General features: G+C 35.9%; 1 protein-coding gene across 13 annotated transcripts in view; it reads right to left on the bottom strand.

Moving 5' to 3' along the window:
* Positions 1 to 14586, bottom strand: part of ADAM32 (ADAM metallopeptidase domain 32) — a 174478-nt gene that overhangs the window by 70287 nt on the left and 89605 nt on the right. For all 13 annotated transcript variants that reach the window (XR_004441834.1, XM_033231805.1, XM_033231812.1 and 10 more), the window contains exons 12-14: positions 13621 to 13801; positions 3699 to 3791; positions 2165 to 2363 (exon numbers count right to left, since the gene is read on the bottom strand). Coding sequence is in view for 12 of the 13 variants with exons in the window: in XM_033231805.1 (XP_033087696.1) it covers positions 2165 to 2363; positions 3699 to 3791; positions 13621 to 13801 (473 nt within the window). In the remaining variant the exon portion in view is untranslated. The remainder of the gene's footprint in view (positions 1 to 2164; positions 2364 to 3698; positions 3792 to 13620; positions 13802 to 14586) is intronic.

Here is a 14586-nt window from a genome sequence, read left to right as displayed (position 1 = left end):
AGCTATAAAACAGTAGCTGATTCTTGGAGGAAAGGCACATTTGGATCTCATTTACCACGGAGCCAGAGGCTGGGATGACTGTTGGTTATCTCAGTAATAAAAGATGCCACTGTCCTCTGCAGAGCAGGCTACTGGAGATGACAATGGCACATGCTGAGTGGCTAATACTGATGGCCTCCTCCCTTCTTTGTTCATAACCACCTCCATATATCTCAGATGTGCTGCTGTAATCAGCAATCCTTCTTTACAGCTTTTCCCATTTTTTTCTCCACTGTACTGCTAGAGGGTTCTCAGATGGACCTTAGAGCCTTTGCAAGATAGTTGCCTATTTTTTTGTTTTTTTGTGAGGGGATGAAGACCGGCATCCTAAAAATCTCTTGCACAACAAAGGAAAAAATCAACATAGTGAAAAGCCAACTTCTATAAAATAAGATAAAGTATTTGCAGATCATATGTATAGTAAGGAATTCATTTCCAAAATATATCAGTAACTCATAAAACTCAGTACCAAAAGAAAATAACCTGATCAAAAATGGAGAAAAGATTAAATAAACATTTCTCCAAAGAATACACACAATTCATCAAGACATATATGAAAAGATGCTCATCACTAATCACAGAACCACAATGAGATACCACTTCACATCTGTTAGAATGACTATTGTCAAAAAGATAAAGGATAATAAATGTTGGTGAAGATGTGGAGAAAAACCCCCATACACTGTCGGTGGGAGTATAAATTGGTACAGCTGCTATGGAAAACAATATGGAACGTCCTTAGAAATCAAAAGTAGAACTACCTTATGATTCACCAATTCCAACTGAGTACAGATTCAAAGGAAATGAATCAATATTGCAAAAGAGATATCTGCACCCCCCCCCGTGTTTATTGCTACATTATTCACAATAACCAAGATTTGGAAACAACTGGTGTCTATTTAATTGAAAAAGTGTAACACAATCTGATGTGATGAAAGTCAGTTTTACTTGTGTTCTGAGTATAAAAGAAGAAAGTTCACTTTTAGCTTAGGTAAACAGATAAATGTATTAAAAACATGATATATATATATGTCTGTGTTTATATAGATATGTACATATACACAAACATACAAAATCCAATATTAGTCAGAGTAAGGAGGAAAATCCTGCCATTTGCAATAACACAGGTGAACCTGGAGGCCATTATGCTAAGTGAAATAAGCCAGATACAGAGAGATAGATAATGCATGGTCTCACTTATATATGCAATCTAAAATTGTCGAACTCAAAAACACAGAGAGTGGAATGATGGTTGCAAGAAGCTGAGGAAAAGGGGGGAAATGGGGAAATACTAGTCAAGGGGTACAAAGTTTCAGTTATGCAAAATAAATAAGTTCAAGAGATGTAATGTACAACAATGTGACTTTAGTAAATGATATTGTATTATATACTCAAAATCTGCAAAAAGGATAGATACAAAAATTCTTTTAAAGGATAAAAAAGAAAATGGTAACTATATGAGATGATGGACATGTTAATCAGCTTAACTGGCAAATATTTCACAATGTATACATATATCAAAACAAAATCAAACACCTAAAAACATACATACAATTTTTGCCAGTTATACGTCAGCAAAGATGGAAAAAATATAAACATTAAAAAGAAGAATTAGTGTGTATATGTTTGCTTATACATATAATAAAATATATACATACAAAATATTCCACATTTTATACCATATAAAAATTTCACATTTGATATATATTAAAAATATTCCCCATTATCCTGGTAATGTTAATAACAATGTTTTACTTTTGTTTTTTTTTGTTTTTGTTTTTGTTTTTTTTTTTTTGAGACGGAGTCTCGCTCTGTCGCCCAGGCTGGAGTACAGTGGCTGGATCTCAGCTCACTGCAAGCTCCACCTCCCGGGTTTACGCCATTCTCCTGCCTCAGCCTCCCGAGTAGCTGGGACTACAGGCGCCCGCCACCTCGCCCGGCTAGTTTTTTGTATTTTTTAGTAGAGACGGAGTTTCACCGTGTTAGCCAGGATGGTCTCGATCTCCTGACCTCGTGATCCGCCCATCTCGGCCTCCCAAAGTGCTGGGATTACAGGCTTGAGCCACCGCGCCCGGCCGTTAATAACAATGTTAAGGGCTATTTAGATGTAACAAAAAGATACTACCTTTTCCAAATACACTCTCACAACGTGCATCAAGATCATGGCAGTCTCCATCATAACAAATAAACTTGCTATTTTTGCATGGAAGTCCATTGAATAAAGTTATGTCAGGACCACACTCTGGTGAGCTTCCATTACAATTTTCAGCAATGTCACATTCAGGATGTGCTTTTGGCCTACATTCAACACCTGATTGTAAAATCTAAGAGAAATTAGAACATGAAAAATAAAGCATTACAAATAGGATTACTGCATTTATTAATATTTACTTCAAAATTGTGTTAATCATTTTCGCTTTACTCTATCCATTAATGTATATCAATACTTTTTTATACAAATTACTATGCTAATAATATAAAAATATAAATGAAATGTTATTGACTAAAATAGGAGATAAGACATATGTACAAGAAAATGTAAAACACAAATCTGATGTGATGAAAGTCAAAGTTTTATTGGTATTCTCAATGTAAGAGAAGAATGTTTGCTTTAAGCTTAGGAAATTTATTTCTTTTGGGTGAAAATACTGTAATTTAGTCCATTTCTAAATGAAATATACTTTTTCAAGCCACAGTGTGTAAGTATGGAATACTTTAAAATTCTATGACAACTGTGAAACATGAATAACTGCAGAGGGAAACACAAGCGTGATTAAAAACGCAGTTCAACTATGAGAGTTCTTGGAGAGGAAGGAACCCAACTATAACCTTTCTCTCAAATCATGGAAGTATGTAGACTCTTTCACACACAGAATTGTGGAAATTTACAAAAAGAATCTTAAATAAAATATCTATCTCATAATTCTTAATTGATGACTTCCAGCTGACACTAAAAAGATTATAGAAGTAAGAATGCAATCAGATAATAACATCCTAAGAAAAGAATACATAAAACTGTATCAGTGCAGGACAGTCATGAAGATAGAATGCATTACAGATAATTCAACAGAGGTATTCTCCTATGAGAAACCTGTTAATAATATTTTAGAAGAGCTGAAAAGAAAAACAGAAAACAGGAGTCAATGTCTTCACCATATAAACTAAAACATAATCTTTAAGTCAAATGATCTTTGAATAATAAGTTCAAAGTTTAAATGTTATGCTACATGTACCATGTGAAAAATGTTACTTCTAGTGAGCTTCATTCCTTATACATTCAAGGAAATCTGCTGTATCTTTCAATTACATATAGATACGTATTCACAACCCATAAAAATGTTTTTATTTACAATAATATAAATATTGTATCATGCAAATAAATAATTGTTCCATTCAATGGAGGTCTTCTCTATTGAAGAATCCTATAATGTCTCTAAATCAAGGTGTAAAAAACAACAGCATCAACTTACTGAAAATATTGGCATGTAGAACACCTAAGAAAAGTTAACAAAAATCAGAAATCCGATTCTGAATTTATTATCTTTCTCTTTATCTGAAAAGTAATTTAACTGATTTACAGCTGTAGGTCTAAGTGTTGTAAAGTACCCTGCACATGATTTATTACATATCTGAAAGATGTTCATAAACTTAAATCTTACTTGACAGTCTCTGCAGCATGATCCTCTATAACATTTTGCTCCGTCTTTCAGCACACAAGTTCGAAAATCACAACAGCTTGCAGGTCCACATTGCTATGAATTAGTGAAAGGTACAAGTAAAAATACATCATGACAATAGTAAAATCTTTACAAGGAGTTATATTTTGATGGGCTTACTGTTTAAATTTGGAAAAGGATATGAATGATGCTGATAGTTATAGGTTTTAACATCTCTAAACATTTAAAACACTAATGTAGGACTTTTACCACCAGTCATAAGAGAGTAACTAGTAACCTACTTACCTTCCTCTGGACTACATTCTCTACTTAAAAAACATGGAGAATGTCAGAATAGATAAAAAGCAAGACCTCACTATATGCTGCCTATAAAAATACATAATGTATGAAGACACACATAGACTGAAAATAAAGGCATGGAAAAATGTATTACATGCACATGGAAACACAAAAGAGCAGGAATAGCTATATTTATATTAGATAAAATAGACTTCAAGTCAAAGACTGTAAAAGGAAACAAAGGTGGTCCTCATATAATACTAAAGTAGTCCATTTAGCAAGAGAATATAATAATTCTAAATATAGTGTACCCAACACTGGTGAACCCAAATATATAAAGCAAACATTAATCGATATAAAGAGAAAGAAAGAATACATTACAATAATACTTGGATAATTCAACACCTCACTCAGTAATGGAAAGATCACCCAGACCAAAAAAAAAAAAAATCAACAGAGACATCAGAGTTAAACCACACTCTAGACCAAATGGACCTAACACAGCATTTCATCAAATAGCTATAAAATGCATATTCTTTTCATTAGCAAGTGAAACATTCTTCAGAACAGACCATATGCTAGGCTAAAAAACACATCTCAACAAATTCAAAAACAATTAAAATCATGTGAAGTATCTTTTCTGACCACAATGGAATAAAACTAGAAATCAATAACAAGAACTTAGAAAACTACACAAACACATAGAAATTAAACAACATGCTCCTGACTGATCAACAGTCAATGAAGAAATAAAGAATAAAAAAGATTGTTTGAAACAAATGAAATAGAAACACAGCATAACAAAACCTATGAGATACACCAAAAGCAATACTAAGATGGTAGTTTATAAGAGTAAATGCCTACATCAAAAAAGGAGAAAATTCTCAAATCAGCAACCTAATGATGCACCTCAAGAAACTAGAAAGGCAAGAAGAAATTAAACTTAAAATTAGTAGAACAAAAGAAATAATATAGATCCAAGTAGAAATAAGTAAAAGAGACTATAAGCGCAAATTGAATAAAAAAACAAAACCCATCCATCTGCCATCTTCAACAGATCCATCTTATATTATATGTAACAAAACCACTAGGCTCATAGTAAAGGGTTGGAGAAAGATCATGCAAATGGAAAACAAAAAAGAGCAGAAGTCACTATTTTTATATCAGATAACACAAACTTTGGACCAAAAACAGTAATAAAAGATAAATAATGACATCACATAATGAAAAAGAGTTCAACAAGAAGAATTAATGGTAGCAAATATATATGCACTGAACACTGTAGAACCTAGATTCTAACTATTTGTCAACCTACAAAAACACTTAGTCACACAATAATAGTGGAGAACTTTAATACCCCACTGACAGTGTTAGACAGACCACCAAGGCAGAAAACTAAAAAGGAAATTTTGAATGTAATTCAGCACTTAACCAATTGGACCTAATACATATTTACAGAGTACCCCATATGTCAACAACAGAATATACATTTTTCTTATCCATGCGCAGAACATACTCTAAGATCAACCACATGCTCAACCATAAACCAAGTCTAAATAAATTTTTTTAAAATTGAAATTATACCAACCATACACTCAAGCCACAGTGAAATAAAAACAGAAATCAATACCAAGAAGATATCTGAAAAACCACACAATTACATGGAAATTAAACAACTTGCTCTTGAATGACTTCATGTTGCTGAAAGAGGCACCAAAGAGGGTGGGAAAGAAAGTCTTGAATTGCCAACAGCAACCATCTCTCATCCCCCAACAGCAACTTCATGGTGCGGGGAATCTGTGTGATTCAGGGAAGAGAGCACAGTGATTGTGAGACTTTGCACTGAATTCAGTGTTGCCCTGACACAGTGTAAAGCAGAACCAGGCTATCCTCAGCTGACGCCCATCCATGGAGGGGGCATATAAACCAGCCCTAGCCAGAGGGGAACCATCCATCTGATCAGTCAGAGCTTGAGTTCCAGCAAGCCTCACCACCATGGGCTGGAGTACTCTGCAGCCCTAAGTGAACTTGAGGGGCAATCTACGACACAAGGACTGCAATGACTAGACAAGTCCTAGTGGTAAGCTGGGCTCCAAGCCAGACTGCAGGGGCAAGTGACCTGTAGAGACACCAGCCAGGGAAGCTAAGAGAATGCTTGTGTCATCCTTCCCCCAGCCTCAGGCAGCAGAGTGCACAGCTCCAAAAAGACCCTGTCCTTCTGGTTGAGAGAAGGGAACCTGCTGCCTTGAATGGAAGGAGCCAGTCCAGGAAGGATCAATCACCTACTGACTAAACAGCCCTTGGGCCTTAAAGAATGAATAGTGATACCCAGGTAGTATGCTGTAGGCCTTGAGTAAAATTTAGTCATGCTGACTTCAGGTACAAGCTCTACCACAGTGGGGCAGAGCACCAAGAGGGCTCTTGGGTTCCCTGATTCCAAGCCTTTTCTCTTAGATAGCACTTCTGGACCTGCCCTGGGACAGAGGGGAGCCCACTGCCCTGAAAAGTGAGTCCCAGGTCTTGCACACCCACAACAAGCTGACTAAGGACTCACTGGGCCTAAACTCAACATCAGAAGTGGTCTGGCATTACTCCCTGAAGGCCTGTGATGGTAGAGGCCATAGGGTGAGGCTCCTCAGCCTATGGGAAAAAAAGGTAAGAGTGGGAAGAACTGTGTCAAGTGGTTGGAATACCAGATCAGCCACAGTAGAACGGAACACCAGGTATATTTCTAAGGTTTCTGACTCCAGTCTCTGGCTCCAGGATGGCATCTCTGCACCTGCCCAGGGGCTGTGAGAACTTGCTCCCTAAAGGGGAGGACACAAGCCTTGCTGGCTTTGCCACCTGCTGATCGTGGAGCTCCAGGGCCTTGAGAGAACATAGGCAGTAGTCAGGTAGTGGTTTCAGCAAGCCTTGTGTGAGACCCAGTGACCTGCTGACTTCAGGTCTGATCCAGCACAATCCAAGTGGTGGTGGCCACAGGAATGTGTCTCTCCAACCCCAGCTCCAGACAGTCAGCACAGAAAGAAAGAGAGATTCCATTTATTTGGGAGAAAGTAAGTAAAGAAAACAAGTGTCTCTGCCTGGTAATCCAGAGAATTCTTCTGGATATTATCCAAGACCACCAAAACAGTACCTCTAAGAGTCTGCAAAAAATCACACCATTACTGAGGTTGGGGTGACCCCTAATGCAAATATGGCCTAAATCACAACACCTAAGTCCTTTCGAATACTCTGGAAAACCTTCCCAAGGAGGATGGCTACAAATAAGCCCAGATGGCAAAGACTATAATAAATACCTAACTCTTCAATGCCCAGAAACCAAAGAACATCCACAAGCATCAAGAAACTCTGACTTCACCAAATGAACTAAATAAGACATCAAGGACTAATCCTGGAGAAACAGAGATATGTGACCTTTCAGACAGAGAATTCAACATAGCCATTTTGAGGAAACTCAAAGAAATTCAAGATAACACAGAGGAGGAATTCAAAATTCTACCAGATAAATTTTAACATAAATTGAAATTATTTTAAAAATCAAGCAGAAATTCTGTGGTTGAAAGAGGCAATTGGCATACTGAAGAATGTATCAGAGTCTCTTAATAGCAGAATTGACCAAGCAGAAGAAAGAATTAGTGAGCCTGAATAAAGGCTATTTGAAAATCCACAGAGGTGACAAATAAAAAAAGAATAAAAAAGAATGAAGCATATCTACGAGATCTACAAAATAGCCTCAAAGGGGCCAGTCTAGGAGTTACTGGCCTTAAAGAGGAGGTAGATAAAGAGGTGCGGGTAGAAAGCTTTTTCCAAAAATATAATAACAGAACTACCCAAACCTAGAGAAAGATATCAATATCCAAGTACAAGAAGATTATAGAACACTGAGCAGATTTAACCCAAAGAAAACTACCTCAAAGCATTTAATAGTCAAACCCCTAATGATCTAAGATAAAGGATTCTAAAAGCAGCAAGAGAAAAGGAACAAATAATGTACAATGGAGATTCAATATGTCTGGCAGCAGACTTTTCAGCAGAAACCTTACAGGTCAGGAGAGAGTGGCATGACATATTTAAAAGTGCTGGAAAAAAAACTTTTGCCTTAAGATAGCATATCTGGTAAAAAAAAAAATATATATATATATAATATATATATATATTCTTTAAACATAATGGAGAAATAAAGACTTTCCCAGAGAAAGAAAAGCTGAGGGATTTCATCAACACCGGACCTGTCCTGCAAGAAATGCACAAGGGAATTATTTTATCAGAAAGCAAAGGATATTAATGAGCATTAATAAATCATTTGAAGGTACAAAACTCACTGGTAAGAGTACCTACAAAGAAAAACACAGAATATTATAACACTTCAACTGGGGTGCATAAAAATACTCTTATTCTAAGCAGAAAGACTAGATGATGAACCAATCAAAATAATAACTACAACTTTTCACGACATAGTCAGTACAATATATATAAGTAGAAAAAAGAAAAAGTTGAAAAGCAGGGGGAGGAATTAAAAACAGAATTTTTAGGCCGGGCGCGGTGGCTCAAGCCTGTAATCCCAGCACTTTGGGAGGCCGAGACGGGCGGATCACGAGGTCAGGAGATCGAGACCATCCTGGCTAATACGGTGAAACCCCGTCTCTACTAAAAAATACAAAAAACTAGCCGGGCGAGGTGGCGGGCGCCTGTAGTCCCAGCTACTCGGGAGGCTGAGGCAGGAGAATGGCGTAAAACCCGGGAGGCGGAGCTTGCAGTGAGCTGAGATCCGGCCACTGCACTCCAGCCTGGGCGGCAGAGCAAGACTCCATCTCAGGAAAAAAAAAAAAAAAAAAAAAACAGAATTTTTATTAGTCTTCTTGCTTGTTATCAGCTTAAAATAATGGACTCTAAGATAGTATTTGCTAGTCTCATGCTAACCTCAAATCTAAAAACATATAACAGATACACACAAGATAAAAAGCAAGAAATTAAATCATATCACTAGAGGAAAAACACCTTTACTAAAACGAAGATGAAGGAAAGAGGAAAATGAAGGAAATGGGAAGGGAAGGAAAGGAAAGAGAAGAAAGGGGAAAGGAAAGGAAGAAGAAAGGCAAATAACAAAATGACAGGAGAAAGTTATTATTTATCAATAATAACATGGAATGTAAATCAACTAAACACTCCAATCAAAAATCAAAGAGTGGCTGAATGAATTTTAAAAACAAAGGAAATTAATGATCTGTTGCCTACAATAAATACACTTCACCTATAAAGACATACACAGACTGAAAATAAACAGATGGAAAAGGATCCTTTGCCAATGGAAACGAAACAAAGAGCAGGAGTAGCTAGACTTATATTGGACAAAACACATTTCAAGACAAAAACTATAAGAAACAAAGAAGGTAATTATATAATGATAAAAGGCTCATTTCAGCAAGAGTATATAACAATTGTAAATATATGGCCGGGCGCGGTGGCTCAAGCCTGTAATCCCAGCACTTTGGGAGGCCGAGGCGGGTGGATCACAAGGTCAGGAGATCGAGACCATCCTGGCTAATACAGTGAAACCCCGTCTCTACTAAAAAATACAACAAACTAGCCGGGCGAGGTGGCGGGCACCTGTAGTCCCAGCTACTTGGGAGGCTGAGGCAGGAGAATGGCGTGAACCCAGGAGGCGGAGCTTGCAGTGAGCTGAGATCTGGCCAGTGCACTCCAGCTTGGGTGACAGAGCGAGACTCCGTCTCAAAAAAAAAAAAAAAAAAAAAAAAAAAAAAAAACAATTGTAAATATATATGCACCCAACACTGGAGCACCCAGATGTACAAAGCAAATATTATTAGAGCTAAAGAGAGAGAGAGACCCAATACAATAACAGCTGGAGACTTTAACACCCCACTTTTAGCACTCAGTAGATCTTCCAGACAGAAAATCAATAAAATCAATAAAGAAACATCAAACTTAATCTGCACTATAGATCAAATGGATCTAATAGATATTTACAGAACATTTCATCCAACAGCTGAATAATACACATTCTTTTCTTCAGAACATGACTTGTTCTCAGGCATAGACAGACCATATGTCAGGTCACAAAAGAAATCTTCAAGCATTCAAAAAAATTAAATAATATCAAGCATCTTCTCTGACCACAATGGAATAAAACAAGAAAGCAATAACAAAAGGAATTTTGGAAACTATTACAAATACATGGAAATTAAACAATATGCTCCTGAATTAGCAGTGGGTCAATGAGATTAAGAAAGAAGTTTAAAAATTTCTTGAAACAAATGATAATGGAGATGCAACATGCCAAAATCTATGGGATAGAGCAAAACAGTACTAAAAGGTATGTTTATAGCTCTATGCACTTATATCAAAGAAGAAGAAAAACATTTCTATATGGCAACAGTGAACAATCTGAAAATCAAGAAAGTAATCCCATTTACAATAACTATAAATAAAATAAAATGTCTAGGAATAAATTCAATCAAATAAGTGACAGATCTCTACAATGAAAACTATGAAACATTGATGCAAGAAATTGAGAACACCAAAAATGAAAAAATATTCCATGTTAATGGATTAGAAGAACCAATATTGTTGAAATAGCCGCACTACCCAAAGCAATCTACAAATTCAGTGCAATCTCTATCAAAATACCAGTGACATTCCTCACAGAAATAGGGAAAAAAATCCTAAAATTTATATGAAACCAAAAAAGACCCACAATAGCTAAAGCTATCCTGAGCAAAAAGAACAAAACTAGAGGAATCACATTACCTGATTTCAAATCATACTACAGAGGAATACTAACCAAAATGATATGGTACAGAAACATAGACCAGTAGAACAGAATAGAGAACCCAGAAATAAATCCATTCATCTACTGTAAACTCATTTTTGACAAAGGTGTCCAGAACATACACTGGGAAAAGAACAGTCTCTTCAGTAAGTGATGCTGAGAAAACGGGATATTCATATGCATGATAATGAAACTAGGCCCCTCTCTCTCTTACCATATACAAAAATCAAATCAAAATGGATTAAAGACTTAAATCTAAGACCTCAAACTATGAATCTACTACAAGAAAACATTGGAGAAACTCTCCAGGACATTGGACTGGACAAAGATTTCTTGAGTAATACCCCACAAGCACACAAAACCAAACCAAACGTGGACAAATGGGATCACATCAAGTTAAGACGCTTCTGCATAGCAAAGAAAGCAGTCAACAAAGTGAAGAGACAACCCACAGAATGGGAGAAAATATTTGCAAACTACTCATCTGACAAGGGATAATACCCATCTGGATAATATCCAGAACATATAAGGAGCTCAAACAACTCTCCAGGAAAAAATCTAATAATCCGATTAAAGGTGGGCAAAAGATCTGAATAGACATTTCTCAAAAGAAGACATACAAATAGCAAACAGGTATATGAAAAGGGGTTCAACATCAATGAGCATCAGAGAATTGCAAATCAAAACTACAATGAGATATCATCTCATCCCATTTAAAATGGCTTTTATTCAAAAGGTAGGCAATAACAAATGCTGGTGAAGATGTGGAGAAAAGGGGGATCCTTGTACACTGTTGGTGGGAGTGTAAATTAGTACAACCACTATGTGGAACAGTTTGGAGGTTCCTCAAAAAAGTAAAAATAGAGCTATCATATGATCCAGCAATCCTACTCCTAGGTATATACCCAAAAGAAAGGAAATCAGTACGTCGAACAGATATTTGCATGCTCATATTTATTGCAGCACTATTCTCAATAGCTAAGATTTGGAAGCAACCTAAGTGTCTATCTACAGATGAATGGATAAAGGAAATGTGGTACATATATACAATGGAGTACCATTCAGCCATAAAAAAGAATGAGATCCAGTCATATGCAACAATATGGATGGAACTGGAGGTCATTATATTAAGTGAAATAAGCCAGGTGGAGAAAGACAAACACTGCATGTTCCCACTTATTTGTGGAAGCTAAAAGTTAACGCAAATTTAAACCACTACAAAACAACTGGAATAGCTAAAATTTAAGAAGTGGATAATAACAAATTCTAGTTCAGATACGAAGGAACTCAAAGTTTCATATGCTGCTGAAAGGAGTGTAAAAAGATATGACCATTTTGGAAAATATTTTGGCAATTTCTTATAGACATACATGTATCATATGACCTAGCAGTTGTACAAATTAAGAATAATGGACCAATAGTTTAACAACTTAAATGTCCATTAGCAGGTGAATGTTTGAAACAGATTATGGTATATGTATACAATTAAATATTACTTAAAATTAAAAGGGAGAAACTATTGTGATATGAAATAAATGGATGAATCTCAAAAACACTATATTGAAAGGAAAAAGCCATACACAAACAATATGTGCTGTCCCCTTTCATTTATATGACTTTCTAGACCAGGCAAAGGTAACAGAATCACAGATTGTCTGGAGACAAGTGGAGGTAGAAATGACTGCAAATATGAATAAGCTTTTGGGGATTATGAAAAAATATATTTTAATTATACCAAAGGTTATATACATTTGTTGAAACTCATCAACCTGTACACTTAAAATGGGTGCATTTTACTGTATGTGGATTATACCCCAATAAAATTGATTTGTTTAAAAAAAATCAAGAACCAGGTGTGGTAGCTCATGCCTGCAATCCCAGCACTTTGGAATGCCTGAGGCAGGTGGATTACCTGAGGTCAGGAGTTTGAGACCAGCCTGACCAATATGATGAAACCCTGTCTCTACTGAAAATACAAAATTAGCCAGGCATGGTGGCAGGTGCCTGTAATCCCAGCTACTTGGCAGGCTGAGGCAGGAGAATCGCTTGAACCCGGGAGGCAGAGATTGAAGTGAGCCAAGATCACACCATTGCACTCCAGCCTGGGCAACAAGAGCGAAACCCCATCTCAAAAAATAAATTAATGAAAATAAAATAAAAAATAAAGAAATGACTTGTTCTTACTAAATTGTTAAACGTAATACAAAAACATAGTAATTAAAATAATGTGATATGGTACAAGTAATCCTGACCTATGGATGGAACAAATCCTAATAAATTTTTGTCTGCCTTATAACCAAGGAAATTTATAACATTTGCAGTACTGCTACAAATATTGAATTATATAAAAGCATTAAACCTTAGGCCTTTTGAATTCATTATATTTTCAGAGTTTCCCTATCAAGTGAATAATCAAAATATCCAGTGTTCATATTACAATATTGATACAGATTCCTGTACTAACTACTGATTCCATTGTGAAGTAAAACCCTAAAGGACACATTGGGCTGCTTAATCAATCTTCATTAAGACATCTATAAAATGTCCAAAGATTAAGCAGAGATTTGTAAAGAACGCTATGTAGTCTGAAACTCAAAAGTTTATTCTAGACCCTCCTCTTTCCCATTACCAATGATTTTGTGCAGTACATTTTAAACCTGTTCACAATTCTTCAACCTACAAAACCTAGACAGTATTTTCTTGTATGTATTTCAACCCAACTTCACTTACTGTCAACATTCTGCATGGTACTCATTTGAGATACATGACATTTATGAAAAAGATAAACTAAAAATAAATTCATTAATCAATTTTCCTAGTTATCATACTTACAGCTTCAGTACCACAATCACAGATTTCACTTCCCTCCAACCTGCCGTTGCCACAGACTGGTTTTGGAGATTTTTTTTGCATTTGTGGCTTATTCTGAAGACATTTGGCACCCACATTTGAAATGAAATTTTGAAAGCTCCTCAAACTGCAACTGCTAAAAGTCTTCACACCATTGGATTGCCTAAAGATGAATCCATATAATGTCATTGGCGATATACTTCTGAAAACACATTTCTATATGATATAAATTAATTTCAAAATGTTAAATTCAATTGACTATTACAAATGTTTATAATAAGTGCTTAGAGGCCAAAATCATAGTTGAGGATGTCATGTGATTTTATTCACTGGAATACATGTTCTTATTAAAACAAAGCTAAGTACAGTTCAACAGCAAAACACACACACACAGTAATCCAATTTTAAAATAGGCAAAGGATTTGAACAGATATTATTCCAAATAAAAATCAGCACCCAGATTTGGACAGACATCACTTCAAATAAAAATTAACACCCAATTAACAACAAAATTTTATTAAACAAATGAAAATGTGCTTAGTACTGAACTTCTTCAAATAGCTCAGAAAAAAATTGTATATTTATCAAAATTATATATTATTATGCCCATATACCAATAATAAAGAGAATTCATTGAACAGTTCCATAGGAAGTCCATTTTTACTTTATTTGTATGTAGTAAACATCTGTAATGCAAGGAAGAAACTGAGATTTATTGAGTACCTGTTATGTGCCAGATTTCATTACAGATTTGTCTGTGCACATTGCCTTGAAAGTGAGGATTTAAGATATGAGATGTGGAAGAGGAGGCAGAGCAAGATCATGGAATAGAACCCTCCGGTGATCATCCCTCTGTAGGGACACTGAAGTGAACAATTATCCATGCAAGAAAACACCTTCACAAGAGCTAAAAGAATGAAGTAAAAGATCACAGTAACTGGTTGGCAT

Source organism: Trachypithecus francoisi, unplaced genomic scaffold, assembly GCF_009764315.1.
Source record: "Trachypithecus francoisi isolate TF-2019V2 unplaced genomic scaffold, Tfra_2.0 Contig01440, whole genome shotgun sequence".
Classification (NCBI taxonomy): Eukaryota; Metazoa; Chordata; class Mammalia; order Primates; family Cercopithecidae; genus Trachypithecus; species Trachypithecus francoisi.
The sequence above is the reverse complement of the archived record's forward strand: the minus strand, read 5'-3'. Positions and strand labels throughout refer to the sequence as shown.